This window comes from Pteropus alecto, unplaced genomic scaffold (genome assembly GCF_000325575.1).
Source record: "Pteropus alecto unplaced genomic scaffold, ASM32557v1 scaffold88, whole genome shotgun sequence".
NCBI classification, from domain to species: Eukaryota; Metazoa; Chordata; class Mammalia; order Chiroptera; family Pteropodidae; genus Pteropus; species Pteropus alecto.
In genome coordinates, this window is record NW_006494611.1 from 7,800,952 (window position 1) to 7,828,569 (window position 27,618).

At 34.8% G+C, this 27,618-nt stretch overlaps 1 protein-coding gene across 2 annotated transcripts in view; it reads left to right on the forward strand.

Annotated features, from left to right (window-relative positions):
• Positions 1-27,618, forward strand: part of IL1RAP (interleukin 1 receptor accessory protein) — a 123,063-nt gene that overhangs the window by 81,656 nt on the left and 13,789 nt on the right. For both annotated transcript variants that reach the window (XM_025042310.1, XM_025042311.1), the window contains exons 6-10: positions 1,830-2,016; positions 11,720-11,885; positions 13,993-14,064; positions 19,675-19,801; positions 22,063-22,211. In XM_025042310.1, coding sequence (XP_024898078.1) covers positions 1,830-2,016; positions 11,720-11,885; positions 13,993-14,064; positions 19,675-19,801; positions 22,063-22,211 — 701 coding nt within the window. The remainder of the gene's footprint in view (positions 1-1,829; positions 2,017-11,719; positions 11,886-13,992; positions 14,065-19,674; positions 19,802-22,062; positions 22,212-27,618) is intronic.

Below are 27,618 nucleotides of genomic sequence, written 5' to 3' on the forward strand. Positions count from 1 at the left end.
AGGCTACCACCCAGTTATGTCACTACTTAGCTGGTGGACCTTTGTCAAGTCAGTCCGTGTCTGAGAGCTTTGGTATCTATATCTGCATAAAGAGAAAGTCAGCCTCAATGCTCTTTAAGCTCCTTTTCATCTTTGGCAGTTGTTATTGCATTACCATTCCAACATGAACATCAGCAAATATCTGGGAAGGGGTCATCAGTAGCTTTCTGGATGACCTTGGTCTCTAATATGCATTCTAGTGCTTCAGTATCTCAATTTCCTTTTCCTCAGCAACCCACTACTTGTCTAGAGCTCTTCCCCAAACTTTTAAAACCTTCTTTGACATTACAGGAACAGGGTTGTATGGTTGTGAAGGCCTAAGTATACCTTTAGTGTTATTTATCAATTTCCAGATGGTCTCTTTAATTTACCTGTCTGCCTATCTATGTTTCTAAAGAAAATCTAGAAGCTTGTCAATGTCCTGAGGTGATTCCTAAACTGAGAATCACCTTAAACTGAACCACATGAAATCATAGGCCTGATGTCCTTAAGGCTATCAAGTTCAGATTCACCCTCCCAGATTTCACTGGTTGTATTTTTGCTATTTGTTGGTAGAGATTATGCCTACCAATCTCCTTTTCCAGCTTATTATCATTGTCCTAAGTCATTTTTAAGTACCCTTTCCTCCCACCTAAATACAATGTGCATTCCTCCACACCTTCCATTGTATTTAGAATTAATTCATGAGTCATTGACTATCTATGTATTTGATCCCTTAAATAGAAATTATAAAAAGAATAGACCCATTTCCCTATCTCTCTAAAAAATTAGTTGTCTTATTATTTATGTTTTATTTATTGTTTTTCTGTATATACACACAAGTTTCAAATATTCATTCACCACCTACTGAAAGTTTAAACACTGTACTAGATGCAAGGAATAAAAGAAATCACACAAGGTCATGTCTTTGTTTAAACTATGAAAAATTCAATCAAAGGAATGTCTAAGGTGCTCAGAAAATGAGTGCATAGATATGGGTGCATAGAGGATGGCAGAGAAGACCTCCATGTGTAAGGTAGGATGATGGGAGAAGAGCCTTCCAGACAGATGAAACAACCTATTGCAGACATTAAAAGCTAAATATGATTCTCCAGCAATCCTAAGAAGTTTTATGTGTTTGTTAGTTTTTTTCCTTCATGCTTGATTTTTTTTATAGGTGCGTACAACTTTGAATGGTTGTACCATGATTATCTTTACAGTCTTATGTTTTGTAGCTTTTTCTTTTGATTCCATTGTTTTCCTTGTAGACATAGCACTGGAAGAGAATTTTTGATTAATTTCCCATAATTCTATCATGTGAAAAAATTTCCAGAAATAAAATTACTAAAACAAAAGCTTTTTTAAAAATGGTTTTAGAAACATACTTATTTACCAAAGGTTGTTTATATACCATTATTAACCATGAGTTAATATGCTAGTCTTACCTTTGCGTTACCGATACTGAGTACTGCTGAGAATGTTTTAAGGCTAAAGTTAAAAAATTTATACACACACACACACACATGCACATACATACATACATACATACCTACACACATACATATGCATGTTTAGGAGAATTTCTAAAAATATAAATATTTTAATATATCAATAGTAGTTATTGTGTCTGTTTTTATTCTGTGATGTCAATTGATACAGGAAATACCTCCGTAACATATTTAGTTCTTACATAGATTTAACGTATAAATAAAGTCTCAATACATAGCATTACTTAGCTCATTTTATCGTGTTTACTGCATTAAAACAAATGCAAATGAGACTGCCCATTCATTGTATATTTCTCTTTTCAGGAACATCTCATATTGCAGCAAAGTTGCATTTCCTCTGGAAGTTGTTCAAAAAGATAGCTGCTTCAATTCTCCCATGAAAGTCCCAGTGCATAGACTGTTTCTTGAATATGGTGTTCAGAAGATCACTTGTCCAAATGTAGATGGATTTTTTCCTTCCAGTGTCAAACCAACTGTCACTTGGTATATGGTAAGCAAACTAGAGGGCATGTCACCCTCTCTAAAATAGCAATAGTTATTTGTCGAGTTAATGCAGAAACAGATTTTTCTCATCAGATTTTTTAATGTCTTCCATAGTGACTTTATACAAATCTTTTACTGCTTCCTTACCTTGCAACATTTTAAAGGAAGTGGTGGAGAACGCTTTGCCTCAATCAACCATTTCTTAAATAACATTCACTGGACTACTAAAACTACTTTATTTCTATTAACTTTCTATAAAATACAATTTTAGAACTGTTGCCCACTTCTATTCACTGCTCAGTGGAATCAGAAGCTACCTGTTCATCTGGTGAATTTTAATTCCTTGACTCGCCAGTACTATATTTTGTTACTTATAAGTGTTTTCATATTTGCCCTCATTTGTGGCCGCAGTCCATCTGTGGTCTCTTCTACATCTGAGGGATTTGGGAAATTTTGTAATCAAAAATAAATTGTTGGAAGGTAGCATTTGTGGCAGCAGCATAGTTGTCTAATCTCTTCAAATATCCACATAAGCCAAAGCCTAAAACTAGAGAACATTTAAAACAAAACTCAGTGACAAGTTATCCACAAGAATCACTTTCAATAAAACCAGTGAGACAAACCACAAACATGACCCATAAAAAATCCATTTTTATAGTTAAGAGAGTAGATATAAGTAATGTGGTACCTGACAAACTTGAGAACAGAACCCCAGAAAAGCCAGTGAGAACTCACTGGAAAGTGTGGTGGACCATTTTGAGAACAACAGCTGAAACTGGAAGGATTTTGCTGCCTAATAGACAATGAATCCAAGAGACCTGTAGTAAGAAATTTCGAAGGGCTGGAATAGTTCTAGTGCCTTGGAGCTCTGAAAAACACCCATCCATACTGAGGAGAAATGTCTGGAAGTGAAATCAAAAGTAAATGAGATCAGAAGGGAAGAGAAGGACCAGAGGGCCAGAACAGAGGAAGAGCAGAACAGAATCAAGAAATATCAAGACCATAGTTTTAAAGAGGGATCTCTGTGAAATTACAAATCTTGCCAGATGATAAAGCTTAGAAAAATAACTGGTCTCATATAAAAATGAGCAGCAAAAAGAATCAAAGTATAATCCCATTTAAAATTATAAGAAAAAGAATAAGAAGCAGAATAATATCCTACAGACCAAAAAAGCATTGCAGAAAGACATATCATAACCCAATATTTCAAAAATGAGCTGAAAAACATTAAGAAATGATACGAGATGAGAAAGAATAACAAAAAATAAATAAGAAATAGAAAAGTCCAGAAATTTTAAAACTCAGTAAAAACTTAGAAGAAAATGAGTCATTTTAGAAATGAAGCTAAACCAAGAGGAACATAACAGCAGGTGAACATAATAGGTAATGCCTTAAGATTAATGAGAGTGGAAGGGAGAAAAAAAATTTTAATAGAAAATAAATGATGAATGAAAATAAGATGGGTAGAATGGATATCCCAAAATCCCATAAAATAGACTCTAAGACAATGGGTATTTTTAGAGATAAAGAGGACTTTTCAGAATAATAAAAGGGTCAATTCATCAGGAAGGCATAAAATAAAATAATAATAATAGTATTTCAAAATGCATGAAGCAAAAATTGACAGAATTAAAAGAATAGACAACTCCATAAATCATAATTGAATATTTTAGCATCTGTCTCTGTTTAAGTCAGTAATGAAATGACTTAGGATCCATCTTTAAGAAACTTCCATTGGCAAAATGGAATAACTTGAATAAAGATATTAATTGTAATGGGTCGAATTCAATGAATTAAATTTACACCCTTAAATTTATAATGCTATTTTGAAATATTTAATTGATTACATTTGGATGATAGGATATCAATTTGTTATCTTGAAAACTAGTAAAAAAAGGGGGAAAAGTAAATATTTATTCTGCCTTTTCCATTAAGAAATGTACACTGTGTTAAGAAATGGTGTAGAGAAGTGTGTTTTTATAGCAATATGTAATCACTTTGCAACCCCCAATGACTTAATATTATCTAAGCATTAAGCATCAATGATAGCTATCATCACAAGAAGAGAGACAGCCAGACATATTCTTTCTGATGAAAGGAAGCAATTTCATTCATAATTGTGCCAAATGGATTAAAACTAAGTTTGAGTAAAACTTTGGATCCTCCTGCCATTTTGAGGGAATTATAGAGAACAGAGTAATATATTGATCTGTACCATGAGTTTGCAGTCAGCAAGATCCAGACTGTGGAAAATTTTGTATGTCAAATGCCTTGGGTTATTCAACAGATAATTGTAAGAAAAAGAAAGGCATGGTGTGGGAATGTATAGATTAAAGGAAACATGTAAGACATTTAAAAATGGATGAGACTGTTGTGTCTAAGGTTGCACACACGAGTGATAAAATTATAAATGAAAATGAGGAAGTGATTTTACTATGAAAGTATAGATAGTGGCTACTTTTGGGGATAGAAAAGAGCTGGGATTGACATAGGGCATGTGGATGAACTTCAAGGGTGACTGGCAGTGTTCTATTTTTGGACTTGATCTGTGGTTCAAAGGTTATAATAACTCATTAACTCATACATATGTTTTGAGTCTTTTTATTCTACATGCTATGTTTTATAATATAATGATTCAGAAAAAGGGAGGGATGGAAAGGAGAGAGCAAGAGAGAGAAAGAGAGAGACTGATTTAAGATATATAACAACCAATTGTAATATGTGAACCTTAGATGGTGTTTTATTCAAACAAATTATAAAACAAGTTATGAGAAAATCAAAATATCTAAACAGAGAATATTAATGATATTGATGAATTATTATTTCTTTTTAAATTGTGAAAATGGCACTATAGTTTTATGCTTGAAAAAGGTGTCTTGTCATTTACAGATACATATAAATATTTACATATGAAATTATATGTTGTCTGTGATTTGCTTCAAAATAATCTTGGAGTGCAGTGAGTGGGTATAGGTGAAAAAAGACATACCCTGAATTGGTACTTTTGAGGCTAGATATGGGTACAGGAGATCATGCTATATTTTCTTTGTGATTGTAATTTTCCATAGTAAAAAGCGTAAAGAATGATTTAAAGAATAATGTTAACAATTTTATACCAACAAGTGTAATATATCTTCCAGCTTAAAAAAATGTGTTCATCTGTTTATCAAGGTTTCTTATTCTATTCACTTTTTCTATACTTTGAATACCCACTGGCCTGAAACATTAATTTTATTTTCTTATATATTTTATAATTTTCTCCTTTTTCTCCATGCATTCCCTCTCCCTGGAATGTCCTCTCTTCTTCCTTTAGAACAGATCAAATTCTATTACCTCACGAAATGCTCCCTGTTCTCTCCCACTGAAAATAATTTTTCCCTCTTATAATCCCATAGCTATTTATTTATGTCTGTTTCCATGTCACTTTTTCACTTTCTTTATTGTTTCATAGTCTTTCATTCACATATACATTTAACACATATTTGTTGACTATTAACTGTAGTCCATGCCAGGGATTTGGGGAACACAGTAGTGAATGAGATATATGTCCAATCCTACATAGTTCCAAAGGATCTCACAATTTCATTGACGAATTTACAAATAAGAATTCCTATTCTTATCAAAAAGTAGAGTTCTAATTCAACTTTTCTCTTTGGAGTGCCAAAGAGAATTTATTGTTGGTCTTAAGAAGAGGGAGAAATTTACATGTGTGTATTCTTTGAGATTGACTATTACTTGAGAGCAAAGTTAGGCCATACCCATCTCTGTATTTCCCATGATTCCTATATTTCTGCTTTTTCTGGTTAGATGAATGTCGGTGCTATTAACCAAGGTATGAAATAAGAGAGGAGGACCAGATTTGAGGAGCAAGTCAAGGATTTAGAAAGTCATACTGAGTTAGAGGTGTCTGTAAGACATCCAGGTGGCAGTGACCAGTAGGCAGTGGCTACATGTGTATGGGTCTGGAGCTCAGAAGAAAAGTCAAAGTTGGAGACAGAACTGGATGCATCTATATGATAATTGGAGCCCTTAGGAAGACAAAATAAAGTGAGAAGAGAAAAGGGCTAAGGTCAAAATCTGGAGAGAATGTTCATGGGGTGAATTAAAGCAGAAAACCTGAAAATAAGACCAAGAAAAAAGTGGTCAAACCATTGCCATGGCAGATACCCAACAGTGTACAGATGACTAAAAGAAACTGGTTACCAGCCAGTCTTTCAGTTCTATGATTATAAAAAGCCACTGTTGATGTGTGGTATATGCTGCTTTTATTTCTCTGTCTTTGGATAATTGACTGCCACCTTTTATCTTAAGAGTTCTGCCATTTTGAGAACAAAATCAGAGTTCTTTGTAGCTGCATTCATCCATCACTGTATAGCAATGCTGACCTTTTCTACCTTCTGTGGTCACTCCCTACATCCACCTACGTATCTTGGCCCTCCTGGAAAAGTTCTGTTTTAATTGTTATCAGTTGAATTCCCTACCTCGATGTGGTAGAAATAGTCTCTTTTAGTAATACAAATATCTCTATAAGAGTTAATAGACATTAATCAGTTTCAGCAATTTACTTCCTGTTTGCAAAAAGATGAAAACCGATAAATTAAAAGAAGAAAAAAGAAACTAACAATTCTTGCATCTTACTAGTAAAATACATTGTGCCAGGTACTTTATATGTTATATATCATATTCATCAGAATTTTTGTGTAGACATTATTATCCTTTTACGGATTAGGAAACAGAGACTCAGAGAGGTAAACAATAGAGCTAACATTTATTGAGCACGAGAATTCTTCCAAATGCTTTAATTATTTTATTTAATTCTCTAAAAATGAATTATCTCACTTTATTTATTGTTAAAAAGACCAAAAGATAGAGCAGTTGAGAGATTTGCCCAAGGTCACAGAGCTAGGAGCCAGGATTCAACCCTATGCAATCTATATCAAGTATATACTTTTACATTATAGCACACATGTCATTTACCCTAGTCAAAAGAATCTAGCTGATAATGGGAGAATCTGAGATTTCAGGTCATTTCTGTTTGGTTTCAAGCCTAGACTCCCCAGAAATCAGAGAGAGAGGTCCATTCTTCGCTTCTGGAGCTTAGGACACTTTAAAGGGTGAGATGGTCTTTGAATACAGATTGGGTTGTAGGCTGAACTGTGGGACACAGGGAAACCTGTGGATAGAGGGCCCTGGGGAATGAGAGGGGGCTCAGCAAAACTGAGATTGGAGGGAATAGAAAATTAAAATATTGTATTTCAGAATTACAGAGGAAATAGAGCAGAACTGAATTTTCCTCCTTGGCATTTCTTTTCTTCTTTCGTCCTCTCTTTTGCATGCCAGGGTTTTCTTCATTTAGGGCCCAGAATTCGTAGTGTTTTAATTCAACAGTCTTGTGCGTTAAATTGATGTTCAGTAGATGTTTGTTGAATGAGCCAGGTTTTGTAACTAGCCTATAAAGCAAATCGTCGTTTGTAAGTGATTTACTGAATTTCAAATAGCCAACTTATAAAAGAACTTCTGGAACACAACATGTATATAAATTGGAGGTTGCCTGTTTAGTCACATAGAGAATATGTGAATAAATAGCATTAAAGATGCAGGTAAGTGAGATCTTGTTGTTATTTTTACTATTATTAATAGAGTTATTCAGAGACCTGAATTTTAAATTATGGCAAGCCATCCTAACTTTCATATTACTGGACTATTTCTCTTTCTCATTGTTGTAATTGGATATTTGATTCCCCCTTTCTCTCGCCCCAAAGATACTTATAAAAACAGAAGAAAATTTCCCTTTTTTTTTTCTGAGAATCAGAGCAACCATGTTATTGGGTATTTTGGATAATACATTTATAACGGCTGCCAAAATGCTCTACATTGCTATTAAGGAGAATGGATTTCATTCTGGAGATCAGTTTGCAAAAAGTTGCTTGTCCTTGTACTTAGTATAATCATTAAAATTGGTATATTACCTCTACCTCTGATTTGCAGTATGAAATTAACTAGAATTGGTCAGATACTGTTTATAAATCTCTTCAGAAAATAGGAAAATCTTTGCTTTTTCTGACAAAATGCCATCGGGAAAGCACAGTTCTGAAAAAGTGCCAGGTTTGGCCTTCTTTTTGGCATAGCATGTACTGTTGAAAAGTTAGTCCAAGGTCTGTGTGATAGATTTTATTTTTAAAGTGCTTGTTTCAGTTCTATCTGACACCTTAGTTTGGTTGGTTCTTTATCTTTTTTCTTTCTCTCCAGTCACCCTGTATAGTGATTTTTAATCTTTGGTGTAAAGTCATTATGTATCATATTTTCTTTCCAAACTGTACATTTTTAATTCCAGATATGCATATATGTATATACAGCATTTTACATGTAGTTTCAGGGCTTCTGAGGCTCCAAGATTCATCCTCTAAACTTAAACCCAGTTCAAATATCTGCAAAGCCTTGAGGCTGAATTAGGCTGAATGAGTCACCCACTCTCTATTTTGATAGCACTTAATTTATATCTCATCTTTGTTACTATAATGATTGCATTTCTCTTTTCTGTACCTGATAGTGGCTTCTCTTTTTCTTTCTCTTGAATATCAAGCACACAGCACAAAAGTGAGCAAACACACTTTGTATTTAGAAATTGATTAAATTTATTGAATGAGTTAGATCGGGCTGGAAAATTCCATGGGGATAAGGGTCATTTCTGCCTTTACTGGCTACTATATGCCCCACTTCTAATACAGTGTTTGTCACATAGGAGGGATTTTGTAAATATTTGTTGTTTAAACATTGAATGACTTTAGTTTTGTTCATTGAAGTAACTAGTGTATAGAACTTTTATGAGACTTTGTGAACAAGTATGATGTATTTTATACCAACTTAATCTTTGTTTTGCAATGTCAATAAATATCCCTAACTGTGCTAACCTTAAAGCTCAATTAAACTCTTTGTATCCTTACTCCCACTTTCCCCACCCGTCCTGCAACACACCCATCTCACATCTTATATTTTATACAGTCTTCTTCTTATGATCATACTGCATCAACTTTCAACTCCATGTCTTGTGTCTTTGCTTTTCTCATTTATATTTTTGAAAATGCAACACACATATATTGAGTATTTACCATGTGCCCAGTAAATGGCAAGTTGCTGGCCATGCAAATGCAAATACAGTACTCATCGAGCCTCACTTGTCTCCTAGAGGAAGAGATAAACATGAAAAGAGATGATTATAATAAAGTTAAGTACTAACATGGAGGGCAAAATGCTGACAGTTCAGGCAAATCGTTCACTTTTCCCATGGCTAGAGTGTTGCTCTCCCGTGTCTTCCCTCCTAGTTAATAGCTGTTAATATTTTACTTGTCCTTTAAGATCCAGTTCACATCTTCCTTCTCTATGAAATTTTCCTAAATAGTTTATGTTTGAACTTCTTCCCATATTCCCCCATCCCTATATGCCCTTCATAGTGTTTGTTGCAATCTTCCACTAGACTGTGCATACCTATAGGTTAGGAACTATGCCCTGTCTAGTTTTTGTGCCATCACACAGGGTAATGTTGACTTCATAAAATGCCTTAGGAAGTACTGCCTCTTCTTCAGTTTTTGGAAAATTTTGAGAACAAATCATCTTTGAAAGTTTGGTAGAATTCACTAGTATAGCCATCTGCTCCTGGATTTTAACTTTTTGGAAGGTTTTTGATGATTTTAGTACATTCTTAACAAGTACTGTTTATAAATTCAGTACTAATAGCTAACTTGTCATCTTGAAAAGTATGCTTTTCCAGTTTACCACCAACTGCTGGAATCAACCTTAGATGGGTGATAGAACCACATCACACTATTAACACTAGAGCTGGCCCCAGGTGCGGCATATGTGCAAGACCACAGTTTATAGAGTAAAATGACAGTGTCAGGTGGGATTAAAAGCAAGGACCTCAAAACAGGTAAATCTAGGTTCAAAATCCAACTGTCACTGCCTGGCTCTTTGACATTGACAATTAACCTTTCTGACCCTTTGTATTCTCTTCTATAAAATGGGCATAAGAGCATTCCACACTTGCTAAATTTGGAATAAGGATCAAATGGGCTAATGTAGTATATGTAAATGTATGTCTCAGTATAATTTTTTCAGCCTCAACTAACTGCTGAGGAGAAGTATTTATTCTTGGGTAAGAAGCTAGTAAAAGACCTTTATTCAGTTGTATGGAAAATGTAGTTTTTTCTCTGCACTGTGTTATCTGGAATATCTCTTTATCTGTCTGTCTCACTTGTAAAACTAGGGCATATTTAGCCTGATCTGTCTACTTAACAGGGATTTAAGAACAGCTAAGCTAACAAAAGAGAGAAGACAATAGCTTTGTACTGTTTAAATGAAAGGTGTCACAGAAATCAAATAGAGTTCTATAGATAGTCTAAATCAATTTAAGTCAAATCTGACATAAGTTCATTGTAAGAGTACAGACCTTTGTGGCCTTATAGTTTGTAATAACCTAAGAGTGTTGAAATCTTTTGCTCATGTGGCAAATGTTTAGAAGCACTTTTATCAAAACAGGATAAATTGCATTTGGAAAATAACAGCATATATCAGCTTCTTTGTGATGATCATCTCCATGAATCAAATGTTTAGTACTATTCTTAAAAGATGTATTTCCTGTTACAAAGAATTACAAAATGTGTCACTTAGTGTAACTGTCATATTTCAAAACACATGCTCCAGGAATTGAAGTAAGAAAACCTTAAGTATACAAGAATAAAAATTAAATATGTGGAAACAGGAAATTGAAAGTACAAGCCAGTAATAGACTCCCAGAATTTTAAAGATCTAAAGGAGCTTAGAGATACCTATTTTTTTCTCATAGATGAATTATTGATTTTAAAAAGAAAAACAAATTTTCTCTAAAAGTAGATGTTCAACATGGTTTGATCACAGATGATTACATCAATTTTTTTCTCAATAATAATAATAATAATAATAATAATATAACCAGTTAGTGAGGCTGAGAGATTCAAAAGGGATTCTTGTTATAGTGAATAAAATATTTCAATCTCAAAATTTTAAAAATCAGCTGAGTTTTATGAAATTGTCAATTGGAACAAAAATAAACTCAACTCTTGGTAAGACTCATAAAATATATTTTATTTTTAGATTCTTGAGTCTGTGTTATCCAGTTGCAACAAACAAGATAAGTAGAAGAAAAATACCAAAAAGTTGGGAAATAACTGATTCAACAGAGTGCTCAAGAATGCCAATGTTAGACATCTAAAGTGGGGCCTAATTTGTCAAGCAGAGTGACTGGATTTCTGAATTAATATAAACAATGCAGAAATGTAAAAATGAAGAAATTTAAATGAAGAAATTTAAATTTTTTTTTAAATAACAGAGCAAACAGTTGTTCAGGTTGCCTTAGTTGTTTTCCAGAATTTTAACCTTGCTTCACTATTAACATGAGATTTTCAGAATTCGAATACTGGATCTTAAGACAGGAAACTGGTACTTTTGAATTTATATCTCACTTCGGAATTTTAATTTTCTTTTGCAGTAAAGATAATGAAACGTAATGCATTTACTCTTTGCAGAAACATTGTCAAATACTTGAGCAAAATAGTTTTGTAAAAGATGTGGCCAGCATAGATATTTGTATGTTCTGTGCAAAATTAGATGTGTGCATGTGCTTGAATATTTTCTCTGCATGTATCTGAATAGTAAACATCTTTTATTTCTTCTAGGGCTGTCATAAAATACAGGACTTTAATAATGTGGTCCCTGAAGGCATGAACTTGAGTTTTCTCATAGCCTTGGTTTCAAATAATGGAGATTACACATGTGTTGTTACATATGCAGAAAATGGGCGTACATTCCATCTCACAAGGACTCTGACTGTAAAGGTGGTAGGTAAGCATGATTTGTATTAAGTGCACACAACAAAAATGCAGCAATCTTGTTTTAGCTCTTAATAGTTTATTACAAACAAGTATGTAAACTTTATAAAAAGAGAGGCTTATCTTTTTGTTTATTGTACTATCCCCAGAATCTTTAGCAATTCCATGTACATAGTAGCCATTCGTTAACTATAGATCTACTGAATGAATATGTGAATCAGTGAAATAAAGGCAGTTTGGGCAATAAAAGGTGTGCCAGATAGATCTGTGTTCAAATTATACTACTGCTATTTATTGGCAAAATGATTTTGATCAAAGTCTCAGTCTCCTTATCTGTACTCTCAGACTTAAGACTACCTAATATGCAGGATAGCTGAGAATATTAGAATAAATATACGTATTAATCTAATGTAGTTCCAGGCAAGCAATAGAGACTCAATGAATAGTAGTTAATATTACTGTCACAAAAGCATTTTACTTGAATTAAGTAAACCATGTATTTCTACGTACTCAAACTATTATAGTTAATGCTGAAGGTATTTGCTGGCAGTGTTCAACCATTGCTTTGCATTGAGAGAAGAGGGAATGAGAAACTAGGGCAGTGGAAGGACAGGACCTACACAGAGTCGGCAGACTCCAGTCAAACCCAAAACCAAGGGAACCAGTGTCAGGGTAGGTGGTATTTAGAGGAAAGCCCTAAATACCACTGTGTTCACGGTATTTAAAATGAGAGCATACCAAGAGTGAAATTTTGTCAAACTCCATCATTTAATAGATGGAAACACTGAGATTCAACAAAAGCAGGTAACCTGTTCAGAGACATTCCATGAGTCAGTGGAAGAGTGATTCTAAATCCCAGGTTTCTGACTTTTCGTTCAAAGCTTTTTCTACAAGTCAGACGCCAGATTCAGTATATATGTTTCTTTAAAAGGAGCTTTAACATAGTGAAAATACATTTCAAATCTAACACTTTTATAATCACTTTTCCACTTTTATTGCTCACTTTCTGAATAGTGCTGAGTTGGGGACTAATTCAGAAGAAAAATCAGACTAAATTTAGAACCTAACATGAATGGACTTTAAAAGTCAAATGAATAATCTAACCTTGTATTTATCTTGGAGTTTGTTTCCAATACATGTATATTTAAATGTAGTAGATGCTTTAATATGCATTACTTAATTTAATCCTTATAATGAACCTCTGGGATGAGTTTAATTACACTAGCCTTTGAATTGAGGAAAATTAACTTTTCAAAGATTTAGTAAAAAAACAGTCATATGATTAATATGTGACCAAATTGGAATTAGAATACCCTGGTCATTAAATCTTTGAAGCCTGTATTCTTAAACATTACAATATAAACCTTCTTCAGGATATTTTTTCTTTAAATGTAGGAATACAGAATTTTATAAACAGCAGCAATTATATGAATGAACCTTCAACAGATAACTAGACATCAGGTAGACTTACATTGCTGGCCTCACAGTTGTGATTTTGAATTTTCCATTTACTTATTCGTTCAATACCTATTTAACCAGGTCCCATACTAGACACTCTGGGAATGTTGAAGAGAAATACATAGAAAAGAAACAATTGAGCAAGTGAAAGCAGTTTATTATGATGTGTAGTATGAAAAATCTATCTCATATAAGCTTTGGAAAGCAAAAACACTGGTAATATTTTTTTCCTGAAATATAGAGGATAATCAATATGTTATGTTTGTTTCTTTGCTTGTTTTAAATGACTGAAATGTTATAATTTACAACATATTGGACTGTGGGCCCTCTCAAGAAGAATTGACAAACTATTCCTTTATTATGATGTGTAGTATGAAAAATCTATCTCGTATAAGCTTTGGAAAGCAAAAACACTGGTAATATTTTTTTCCTGAAATATAGAGGATAATCAATATGTTATGTTTGTTTCTTTGCTTGTTTTAAATGACTGAAATGTTATAATTTACAACATATTGGACTGTGGGCCCTCTCAAGAAGAATTGACAAACTATTCCAGGAAGTTGGGCAAGGCTTCACAGAAGAGAAGATTTTTGAAATGGGTTATAAAAGATAAAGACTATGTGACTTAACATCATCTCCTTTTGTTCTTTACTTTCTCACAGGCTCTCCAAAAGATGCATTGCCTCCCCAGATCTATTCACCCAATGATCTTGTGGTCTATGAGAAAGAACCAGGTAATTAGAGCTGTGCCTCTGAATTTCAGTTAAATCTCTTAATCACAGGGAATAAAATGTCACATAAGTTACCACAAGAGAAGAGAGGGCTATCGTAAAAACACACATGAATTGAAACTGATGTTGTCAGAAACTAAGGCATTCTGGGTATTGGATACCTCATAGATCTCATGGGGAGCTCAGGGATTATCTGCTTCCCTCTTAGCAGCTGCTCCCTTCTTCTTCTTCTAAGCAGGTTTCCTCTCTTGATTAGTGATTGATGCACACTTTAGCTTGCACAAAGTTTTGGGGTTCAAGGCTACAACATGAGCACAAGCAATCCTTTAAGCTTCTGTTCCACTGTAAGGGGGCAGGATTGGAGCTCAGAGTCAAGACTATGAATATAACAGGTTAACAACTCATAGAACTAGTACACTCTGATTCAGAACACTATCAAATGTTTGCTAGGCTGTCTGGGTCTCTTTTTAGTTTTTATAATTTTTCATTCTAGGCAAAAATCACTTATAACTGACCAAATAAGGTATAATTCATTAGTTTTCTGACTCAGAGCTTCCCACAGTTAAGGTGAAAACCGTAGATAATTTTAACATTTTCTTTATTGTATCTTTTATAATAAATTGACTGCAAACCCAATGAGAGGTATAAAAGAAAATTTGTTTAAAATGTACTAAAGGTAATAGAGGCAGTGATCAACATAAATGGAGAACAACAATCCCCCCCCCAAAAAAAATTAAGATAATGTTTTAAATAGTGATCTGCCTTGTAAGAACAGAAAGAATACACTCAGGCTTCTGCTAACCCCAAAATGACCAAATTTTCTCAAATTAGTAGTGGCTTTACATAATGTGCACCCTTTTTCCTGCTAACAGGGTAAATTCTTATTAATCATTTAGATATGTTTTATCTACCTATGATATGGTTATGAAAGCATGCTGAATTCATGTTCATTTTATCTTTCTACATATCGATATAGAAAACTAGAGGGGAAGGCATAAGAAGCATGAAGAGTGGATAGAATATGACCACTAAGATAAACCTGAGTTCGAATCAGGATGACAATATAATTTATCATCTCAACCTGGATACTTTTGGAGAGTGAAAGCAGTCAATATTAATAACTAACTAGAAAGCAAGCATAAAACAGAACTGTCCTGGGCAACCTGGAATAGGTCAATCTATGTCAAATCTTGGCCTTCTACTTATCAATAATTTGATTTAGAAATGGCATTTAATATCTTTAAGTTTCAATTTTTTACATCTGTAAATCATGAATTAAAAAAAAAAATACCTCATGGGACTACCTAAAAATTACAGCTAAACAACAGAACAACCATCATTGAGAATCGCTTGAAGACTAGCTGAACTGATAACTAAGTTCTATAACTAAAGGAGGGGGTAGAGATGTGGAACTGGCTGGTCTTATACTCACTTGTGTCAGTTCAAAAATCAGCTATCTTGGCTTTAGAAACTCTCCACTGAGGAGAGAGGGGTCCCAGGCCCATATTATGCAATCCAGCCAGGCTTCCAATGCTGGGGAGAGAAGTTCCCATAACTTCTGGCTGTGAAAACCAGCGCAGATTGTAGCTGAGTGAGACAGGGGGTTGCTGGAGTTACAAGTACTCCTCTTAAAGGGCCCACACATGGACTTACTCACCGACAGACTTGTTCTATTCTCTGAGTTCCAGTGCTGGGACAGCAGCTGAAATGGTGCCAGGGACATACAGGGAGGAACTGAATTGTCTGGCTTCAGGGCAACGAGTGGTGGGGCAGCTTTTTCCCAGACAGAAGTACTGGTAGAAACCATTGTTCCTTTGTTTAGCCCTCCTACCACCCAGCCTCCACTCACAGGCAGGCACCATATCTGAGTCTCCATCAACCTAGTTAACACCATTTGCCTCACTCGAATGGTGCCAGGGACATACAGGGAGGAACTGAAGTGTCTGGCTTCAGGGCAACGAGTGGTGGGGCAGCTTTTTCCCAGACAAAAGTGCTGGTAGAAACCATTGTTCCTTTGTTTAGCCCTCCTACCACCCAGCCTCCACTCACAGGCAGGCACCATATCTGAGTCTCCATCAACCTAGTTAACACCATTTGCCTCACTCCGTTGACTCCTCGAGACCCCATCCCACCCAAATTGTGGGGCCACCCAAGCCTCTTCCAGTGTTTTTTTCATACAATTGGCTCATATTGCAGACTTTCCTGAAGTCTCTCAAAGGTTTACAAACTCCTAACAAGCAGCATCTGGCTTCAGCATGCTTTGTACCACTTGCTAAACAGCTCCATGCCTGGCGCTAGAAGCAGCCAGCCTCAATTCACATCTTAGACTCTTCCAGGCACTTTCAAGCCCAGCACAAATGGCAACCATCTGAAGATTACTTTGTAGCTCATACCATGTGGCCCTGGGCAGGGCACAGGTAATGGCTGAACTTGGCCTACACCAGAGCCCTTCCCAATAGGCCACAGAACCAACATATCCAGTGGCCAGCTTCAGACCACACTAAAGTAGCACCCCATTGCCTCTAGAAATGACACACCCAAAGGGCAGACTGAGCAGGCACTAGAGCCCCGCTAACGCATATCCTGCTCCATAGGGTCAGCTCCTACACAACAGCTCCTCCACTGCAGTCACAGCTAGTCCTCACAACCAATCAGTCTGTGGGTCAATCCCTCCCACTGACATGCAAACAGCGACCAAGGTTCAACTACTATAGGAGGGCACATATAACCCATCCAAGGAGCACACCTGGAGCACCTGGCTCAGGTGACCAGGGAGATTGCACCATTGGTCCCCACAAGACATCTACTACATAAGACCACTCTACCAAGACCAGGGGACATAGCATAGAAATAGAAGTAGACACAGGGAGGGAGCCAAAATGAGGAGACAAAGAAACATGTCCCAAATGAAAGATCAGAACAAAACTCCAGAAAATGAACTAAACAAAATGGAGACAAGCAATCTACCAGATCACTGGTTGTAAAGATACTCAGTGATCTCAGTGAGAACTTCAACAAGGAGATAGGAAACATAAAAATAGAGTGAGAAAACATAAAAAGAAACAGTCCTAAATGAAGAATACAATAAGTGAAATGAAAAGTACATTAGAGGGAATCAACAGCAGATTAGATAAAGCAGAGGATCAAATTAGCAATTTAGAAAGCAAGATAGCAGAAAACACCAAATTAAAACAGCAACAAGAAAAAAGAATCCAAAAAAAATGAGGATAATTTAAGGGACTTCTGGGACAACATCAAACATTCCAACATCATATGGGATACCAGATGGAGAAGAGAGAGAGTAAGGAATTGAAAACCTATATTTGAAGAAATATTGACAGAAAACTTCTCTAATCTGGTGGAGGAAATATAGAAGCCCAGGAAATAAGAGAGGTCCAATCAAGATGAACCCAAAGAGGCCTACACCAAGACACCCCATAATTAAAATGCCAAATGTTAAAGACAAAGAGAATCTTAAAAGCAGCAGGAGAGAAGCAGTTACCTACAAGGGAACATGCATAGACTGTCAGCTGATTTCTCAACAGAAACTTTGCAGGCCAAAAAAGATTGGCATGAAATATTCAAAGTGATGAAAAGTAAAAACCTACAAACCAAGATTACTCTACCCAGCAAAGCTCTCTTTTAGACTCAAAAGACAAATAAAGAACTTCCCAGACAAGAAAAAGCTAAAGGAGTTTATCACCACCAAACCAGTATTACAAAAAATGTTAAAGGGACTTCTTTAAGAAGAAAAAAATAAAAAATATATAAATAATATAATGGCAATAGCTATATATCTACCAACAATTACTTTAAATGTAAGTGGATTAAATGTTTCAGTAAAAGACACATTCAGGTAACTGAATGGATAAGAAAACAGAACCCTTACATATACCTCCTATAAAGAGACTCATTTCAGATGAAAAGGGATAGAAAAATATATTTCATGAAAATGGAAACAAACAAAAAAGCTGGTGTAGCAATACTTATACCCAACAAAATAGACTTTAAAACAAAGGTTATAACAAGGGACAAGGACCCAGTAATGCCACTTCTGTGTATTTACACAAAGAAACCCAAAACACTACTTCAAAGAGACCTGTTCATCCATATGTTTATTGCAACATTATTTACAGTAGCAAAGGTATGGAAACAACCTAAGTGCCCATAAATAGATGAATGGATAAAAAAGATGTACTTATATATAATGAAATATTACTCAGCCATAAGCAAAGAATAACATCTTGCCATCTGCAACAACATGATGGATCTAAAGGCTATTAGGCTGAGTAAAATAAGTAAGACAGAAAAAGATGGAAACGTGTGTGATTTTACTTATATGTGGAATCTATAAAATAAAATAAATGAACAAACAAAGCAGAAACAAACTCATAGATAGAGAACATTTTGATGGTTGCCAGATGGGAGGGTGATTGAGAGAATAGGTGAAGGGGTTAAAGGGATTAAGTGGTATAAATTGATAGTTACAAAATAGTCATGGGATATACAGTATAACAGGGAATATAGTCAATAATATTGTAATAACTATGGTGTTGATGGGTACTAGATTTATTGGGTTGATCAGTTTACAGGTTATACAAATGTCTAATCACTGCGTGGATACCTGAAGCTAATATAATTTTGTATACCAACTGTATTTGAAAAGAAAATATTTGAAGAAATATTTTAAAAATACCCCATAGTATTTTGTGTAAATTAGAATACTAATAAGGATGAATATTTAGCACAGTAAATTATACAAAATTCTCACTGAGTGTGCTGCTGTTATTATTATTATTACTAGCATTTTCTGCCTAGAGGTCCTCCAACCTCATATTCCATCTCAGAAGGATAAATTAGAATTTCTATTTATAAATTGTCTTTAAACTTATATATTGACTGCACACTGATAACAAGAGCATTTCAAGATGTGGCCTGCCTAGCCGGTCCTCTCAGCAATGACATTGTCCCGTCTTCTCTGGGCCAACAACCAAAGATCTGGAGAATCTTATTTCTTCATCATCCTTTGTGAGGGAAATAACAAAGAAGAGTAGTCTCTGGAGGTCTAGGACTAAAAAGGGTGTTGTTAGAGCCTTTTTGAACAAACATTGTCATTTTAGAACATATACATGATAGATACATACATACATACATACATACATACATAGATGATAGCTAGCTAGGTACATAGTATTAAAAGATGATCGTACTAGTAATTTTATATGTCCTTCTTTTCTTGGTCTGTTCGTTTTGCAATGAAGTATGGTACATTACCTTATAGTGTTGTTAGAGCCTTTTTGAACAAACACTGTCATTTTAGAACATATAGATGATAGATAGATATATACATACATACATACATACATAGATGATAGCTAGCTAGGTACATAGTATTAAAAGATGATCGTACTAGTAATTTTATATGTCCTTCTTTTCTTGGTCTGTTCGTTTTGCAATGAAGTATGGTACATTACCTTATGGTAGCCCACTAGAAAATTTGTTTAAAGTAGGATTTAGGTATGTGTAACATTTATAGCTTCTGATTTGTCACACAGTCGAACCAATATAGCCATGTGAAAGTTACAAACTAATAGGTTAACTTGTTTTTTTTAGGAGAGGAACTACTCATTCCCTGTCAAGTCTTTTTTACTTTCCTGAAGGACTCTCGCAATGAGATTTGGTGGACTATTGATGGAAAAAAGCCAGATGACACCACTATGGACATAACTATTAATGAAAGGTATCATTGGTGCAGCCAAGGGGTGACTAACACTTATGCCTCAATCTAATGCCCTCTGGTAGATTGCAATCTATGAAAAATAAAAATTTTAATGTTTTCTTATTGTTAACAAAAATCTGCAAGATTTTCAAGTCATTAGTAGCTGCTTTCCAAAGCAATCTGAGGCCCAGATTCCATGTGATGATCACACATTTATTATGTCTACTTGAAAATAGATAGAATGCATATCCTACATGAATGAAAAGGCCACAGTATAGGGTTATGGAGAGATGAAATCTTGTCAGCATGTCCCTGTTCTTCTCTTTCTCAAATCTGGAGTCTGGGCCTATAAGTATTTGTGCCTCAGATAATTGTGTTAGTTTCTTGTCTTACACTAAGAATGTATTTTCTGTCTTCCTTCTTGTCTTTCTTAATTCACATAACATATATGTCACAGAATTGATAATAATTTTTTTAGTACTGACTAAATACATTCATGTTCTTTAAGTTTTATTTTTAAAGTGAATGGAGTGGTAATATACTTCACACTTAAAATAACAAGTTGGGTCATTTTATTTTTAAATAAATATGAATTTTTTGAAGGGGGTTGGGTTAGCAAGAAGGAAAATACAAGTCTTTCAAGACAAAAGATTCCTCTGTAAAGAGAGCAATTGGTTCACTATAACTATTAATAAAATTAGCAGCTGATCAACTACATGACAAAGTACTTCTAAGACCTTAAGCCCTATTCCTAATGTATAAAAAGACCTTAGGCTAATAAAACTTCTAGAATTCAAAAGGTATTTCTGTTCTAGTAGTAAACTCCGACTTTGTACACATATTATAAAATGTCTATTTTGTATCAGGTACTATGCCAGATACTTAGTCCCTAAGTGGATTTTATAGGAGAAACAATGATAGAACCGAAATTTCAATACTATAATGTGATAAATGTAGTGGCTAGGGAGTATTACTTGTTGTGATAAAATTTAGTTGGGGATTCCGGTAAATTTTAGGGGATTAGTTCATGCTTCTCAGATAATACAGTACCTAAATAAAGATTTGAAGGATAAGTAGAAATAAATTAGGTAAAGAAATCAAAAGAATGGACCAGGTAAAAGAAACGTCATGTGCAAAGGCCTGGAGGGTAGAGAAGCAGAACATATGTAAAGGTACAAAGAAACTTCCTGAAATTGGAGCAACTTTTGCAGAAGGAGATAATGAAAGATGTGGCTGGAGATAGAGAGGGAGAGTTATTGATCATTTTGGGAATTCCAAAGATTGTGCTTTCTATTCTCATGATAGTAATGAATGATCATGAAAGCCATGGTGTTCCTCTTTGCGGCTATTGAAAGACGATTCACTATTCACAGATGAGCAGTATAGTTAAGCTTAGGCTAAACCCATCACAGCCCTTAACTAAGTTCTCATGATTGACAGCATACCTCATGAGAAGGAGAACCTGGATGTCAGTCTGCAATAGGAGGGATACTTTTTTTCCCTTTTGAGCAAAGTTATTCAAAGAGATTTTTAATCTTGATCTTCGACTTAAAGCATTTGGTCTCTGACTTGCTGAGATTTAGATATATTTATTTTCACAAAGTTTACTTGCTCTGAGAAGTTTCTGGTTAATGTTAGGATTTAATCGTGAGGTTTCAGCATTTTGACTGAAACAATCTGCCTTTGTTCAAAATCCAAGCTTGGGGAATCCCTGAAATGCCTCACCTATTACTATGAGATAATAATAATTGCACACATGAATATTTATTAAGCATTGTTCTAATAATTATGCATTAACATACTCAATCTTCAGAACTCTTGAGTAAATTAATACAGGTAATGCACTGTGCAGGCATTGCTACTTTCTTCCTTTTCAAAGGAACATCTCAAGACATAGAAAAATTAGTTACTGTGCCCAAAGAATATATATAGCCAAATGGATCTGGCCTCAAAAACTTCTTTCTAAACCAAAATAGTATCCTGCCTCACAAATTTAGGTAAAGGAGCCATTTTGCTTTGAAGAGAGAGCTGTATCTATAGTATGATGCCAACACTGGGATTTGATCTAGTTATTGGGATGGTGTAATATATAGATGGTAAAGAACGGTATTAGAATCTAGAGGCTATTTTTCTTTTGTAACCATTGGATCACAAGGCAACAAAGCTTATCATTGCACCTGCCCTCACCTAGGGCCTCTCTGATTGTCTACTTGTCTGATTCAAACACAGCACATGGTCCTTGAGTCTCACTAATGCTCTAATTTTCTTTCCCCTGTTTCTAGTGTCAGTCAGACCAAAACAGAAGATGAAAAAAGAACTCAGGTTCTGAGTATCAAGAAAGTAACTGCTGAGGATCTCAAGCGCAACTATGTCTGTCATGCTAGAAATGCCAAAGGGGAGGTTAACCAGCCCGCCAAAGTGAAGCAGAAAGGTAACGGATGCACTCAGCGGACGAATCTGTGAACTCCAGTATAACGCTGTGCTGACTAAGGAAAAAAGGAGAAATTGCAAACAAGCTCCAGCATTTAGCACAACATCTACCACATAGTAATAAATCAAAGTTGAATGAAAATCTTGAGGGAAAGTTTCTAGCTATATAAACATATTCAAAATAGTTTTTTAGTAACTTAGTGCCTAAATGTGGCTAAAAAAATCTATGAGTATGATAATGAGGCATAATTTCATACCTATACAGTCATTAAAAATGAAAAATAAATAAAAAATTTAAAGCTACCAAAGATTTAATAAAATAGAGTCACATATTGTTGGTGAATTATAAGGATTCTTTTAGAAATCATTGCTGGAAGGTTAAAGAGTCATAAAAATAATCAAACCATGCAACTTAAAAGTTTTCAGAATTTTTTCTGAATAAATAATGGAAAGAGAATTATGTACCAATCAATATTTGTAGAAGCATTATCTAGGATAATGAAACATTATAAATAGCAACCATCTAATTGTATGCAAGTAGTTAAGTAAGACGAAATATTTGTTCTCAAAAAATATAATTTTTAAATGATCACTTTAAATACTATGTATCAATATTCAAGCAGGTTTATAATATACCACTAGGCACAATTGCTAAAACGAAAATTAAACTATGACTTAAAATGATATAAAATGATTTCTATGTTGATATTACTGTTTTTCTACAAGAAATAAAAATTATAAAGCTTTCTTGTGTAAGCTGTTGCTCTTAAAACAGACTGTATCTAAAATTCTCTTTGGTTTTCTCATTGAGCACAGAACCCCAATTAACCCCTTCAAGAATGCTTTTAAATGATCTAGAGAAAGATAATAATGATTTATCACACATGCAGTCAGGTCATTCAGAATTTTCCTGGATCTCTGTTTCAGATAGTGCCTATAATATTTCAAAAGTAAAGAAAAAAGTTAATTTGTAACTGTTACATTTTGCAATGGGATTTAAACCTATTTTTTAAAAATTTTTTCAAGAATACAGTACATTGCTTAGACATGTATATAGTTTATGAAATGATCCTTCGATTATTCTGTCACCCCTCTGGCTCTACACATAGCCATTACATTGCGTCTACATTCCCTATGCCGTGCCCCCCATCCCCATGACCTATTGACTACTAATTTGTACTTCTTTAATCCTTCACCCCTTTCACCCAGCCTCCCAACCCCTGTCCCCTCTAGCCATCACCAGATTGTCTGCCCTTTTAAAGCTGATAAAATCACAAGCTTCACCTTAACATTTTTATTACAATTGAGAAGTAAAGACCAAAGGCCTAAAGTGTATATGCCTCTTAAGAGGTCTTAGTAGATTGGTTCTAGATCGTTGTCTCTGCTCCTCAGAAGCCAGTGTAAGGAGAAAAGACTCAATTACATGAGGCAAGGCAGTGTTTTCCAAAGTTAGTTCCTAAGAATACTACTAAGACTCTAGATTCAGATGGCCTATGTTCAAATCCTGGTTTCTGTGCATTCCAATTCTCTGACGTTGGAAGAGACACGTCACCTCTCCGAGCTTCAATGTATCTATATTTAAAGTAGGCAAAATAGTACCATTACTTCATAAGGTTTTTTAAAGTTCTCAGCACAGTTACTAGCATATATACATATATATTAAATGCACAATAAATGTTAGCTCTTCTTATTATTTCTGCAAGATTTTCCTGGGTATTATTTGACAAAGGCTTGTATAACCAAGTAAGTATCATTAAAGTCTAGGTTAAACAGAAACAAGTTACTTTAGTGTAGGTTCTTTAGAATCTTTAACATTAAAATTGGTATGAGTATCTTCAGGGGGTTGGAATACAGTAGGCAAGATGTTTTCAAATATATTTGACTACAGATTCCTTAAGTATGGAACATTTTGTGGGACTTGTCCTCAGAGGCATTGTTTTGGGAAACAATTATGTAGGCTGACATAAATTAATACCTTATTGTCAGATGGATAGGATCAATACAGTTAAAATAATGTTGAATCTAGGAGCGATGCAGAAGTCTGTCCACCAGAGCTAGTTGAGTAGCTCCGTTTTTATAAAAGGGCACTCTGAATGATCATGGATGTGAAGTGATAAGTGCATTCACTAGACCAGATTTTGTCTTCTTCATTGATTTTCACAATTATACGATATCCTTTGGTGCAGTTTTATTTTTACGTATCTTATATAGTGTTCTTTAAACTTCTTGTTTTGGTCAGTTTATATTTTTAATTTAATTTGAAAAAATGTAGCTATTATTTCTTCAAATATTTATGCCCATCCGTTTATTCATTTATTCTTTCCTTTTCTTCTAGTATTCCAATTAATTTAGGATATAGCACTTGGTGTAGTCCTACAGATCACTGAGGTTCTCATTATTTTTATTTCATCATTTTTCCCCCTCTGTGTTTTATTTAGGATAATTTTTAGTGTCCACTGATTGTTTCTTTTCTGATGTCTAATCTGCAGGGTTCTTAATTTGAAATTTTATTTTTCAGTTTTTTGAATTTCCATTTCTTCATCAAAATATCTATGTTGGTATTTCCTGTTTGTTCTTATAATGCTCAAGGTCTTTTTGGAAAAAATTAACAAGCATATTTATAATTTTAATTTTAAAGTATTTATCTGATAATTCCATTGTCTTTGTCAATTCTGGTTCTGTTTTTACTGGCTAGTTTTTCTTCTGATTATGGGTCTTTTTTTTTTTTTTTTTTTTTTCATTTTCATCTGTCTAGTATTTTGTTTTTCACATTACGTTAGACATTATGGATGTTATGTTAAGTGTCTGAATTTTATGAATATTTTGTTCTAGCAGGTAGTTAATCTACTTGCATAACAGCTTGCTTTTTTTTTTTTTTTTTTTTTTAAGCATCTTGCTTATCTTTACTTTCCCTAAGGCTATTTTGGACCTAGCCCAACTGAGATTTCTATTTAATACTTGAAGAGCTAAGTTTCTTTACTCTGAGCGGTCTTAACTCAAATACTAGTCTCCCAGCCCTGCATGTACTAGAATTGTTCAGTTCCCAGCTCTCTAGTTTCTGTTTATTCCCTGGTCATTTTTCTTTCACTAGTAGCATTTCTTCTTTCACTAGTAGCATTTCTTTCACTAGTTTTGCATATGAAAAGTGACATTTCACAAGGTCAGGCAAATAAATAAGTGATTTTTTAATTCACTTATTTATTTGCCTGACCTTGTGAAATGTCACTTTTCATATGCAACACTTTGTATATTTCCAAATACTTGCGATTCCTAGAGGTCTTTTTTTACACAGTTTTCTTTTCTTCACTTCCTAGGCCTGTAAGTTCAACAGTCCTGAACTCTACTTTGTCTCCTTAGCTCAGAGTGACTACTGTACTTTTGGTTTTCCCCTTTTCTGTGCCGCAGTCCCAAAAGTGCCTTCAGGCAATAAGCCAGGGTGATTGTGGGTCTTACCTTTTTTGTGCCCTTTCTCTCACAGATCACACTCTTGCACTACCAGTTGTCCAACTTTGAAAAACTGTTATTTTACGTATTATGGAGAGGCAGCTACTCCAGTATCAATTACTCTTCTAAGAGGCTGAGGTCCAAAAATGGGCAAGGTTTAACACACTAAGATAGCCAAACAAATTTGGTCTGAAAGTCAATTCAACGACTGGGTTACTATCATTTAAATAAAACATTCTCTTTGTCTGTAATCAGAGAAAATGATCATCACCACAGTTCCAAAAATTATGAAGTCCCAGCAATTTAGCAAAGAACAGCAGGGAATACTTGAAAGTCTGAGCAGCTGACATTTTGGCTTGGAGACTCAATAGATAGCAAGGCCCCAATAACAATAATGAAGATGAAGTGACTAAAATAGGTTTCCAAGGAGAAACAAGTGTGTAGGCTAATAACTTGAAACAGGGAAAAAGACTAGAGCTAAGGTATTAGACTGGTTTCACCACGGGTGGTTTGCTGGAATTTGGGGCTTTGGAGCCAGTTATTACTGTAGAATTGCAAAACAGAGTGGGAATTCTGATTCGGGAAGTAACAGCAGAGCAAGTGGCTACATTTGGCTACATCCTAAAGCAGATTATCAGTGAGATCGAAGAGAAAAGCAGTTTAGGAGTCCAAAGTGATCAAATTTCATCACCTCTTTCTCATTGGAAACCCCTTTGTCTGAGATTACATCAGAGTAAAATCTTTATGCAAAACATCAGACATTCCATCTGGGGCAGACAGAAAATGTGGGCTGAGGGTCACCCTATTCCTGCAAGCCAGCAAAGCTTTATATGAAAGTTTTTAGAGTACTTCCTGCATGTGAAATTTAAGCCACTCAGAAATTTAAGCTTGTGAACTATTTATCTTAAGAGTTCAGTCGGTTAAATAGTATTAAGAACATCTTGATATCATCAAGATGGTCCCACAAAATACAATCTGTAAATATAACACATGTAATTTGTATGACACAAAACAAAATTTAAAAACCCCACTAGAAATAAAATAGGCAGTAATGAAATGAATGTGGCAGAGGGAAATTTATGAAGATAATTGATCTCTTGATCGTTAAGCAAGCTATTTATTGATATTTTAAAAAATCCATTTCAGGTAAGTTTGTCTACTGACCTCTTTTTCTTCCTCTTTATTACAAAATGCCTACCCAGAGGGAGCCAAAATAACTGAGCAAATAATGAAGTTGACAGTGGGAATTACCCCAGTGTACTGTTAACATAACAGGTACTCCAAATACCAAGGACACAGCAGTTTTCATGCCAGCTACCCAAATTGAACTTAGTAAATTCTCAACAACCTCACTGACATAGCTTCTGGCATTTTATGATGGAGTTTTCTTAAAGCACGATTAGTCATGGAATGAGTGCAAAAATACCCCATGATAATTCTGCACTGGTGAGTTCCAGGCTATATCTGCAGCAGGGTTCTTATCCTGAGTTTAAGGTAATGAACTCAAAACTGTGATTTGCCCTTTAATTAGAGAACTTTAGATGCAACTCCAGGCTGCTTACCATTTTCCCTTTGGAAGATACCTGTTTTAAAAGGGATTTTTTCACTAGTGTATGATCAGTAATGGAACTTCATGGTAGTGTTATGCCAAGTTCTCTGGACTTTGGAGTCAGGGAGTCTCAATAAGCCCAGCTATACACAAAATTCTTCTATGCCTTGTCTCAGCAAATGCTTACCACCTACAGTGTTCAGGTGCTCAAAAAGCTTTTTCTCACCATCCTACTTAATACACCTTTCCTGCCCCAACCATCTGTCACCTCCATCACATTACCCTAGTTTATTTCACCTCCATCACATTACCCTAGCACTGATCATTATCTAAAAATTATTATTATGATATCCTTTGGTGTGGTTATATTTTTATGTATCTTATTTAGGGTCTTATTTTTTTATTTTCTTATTTA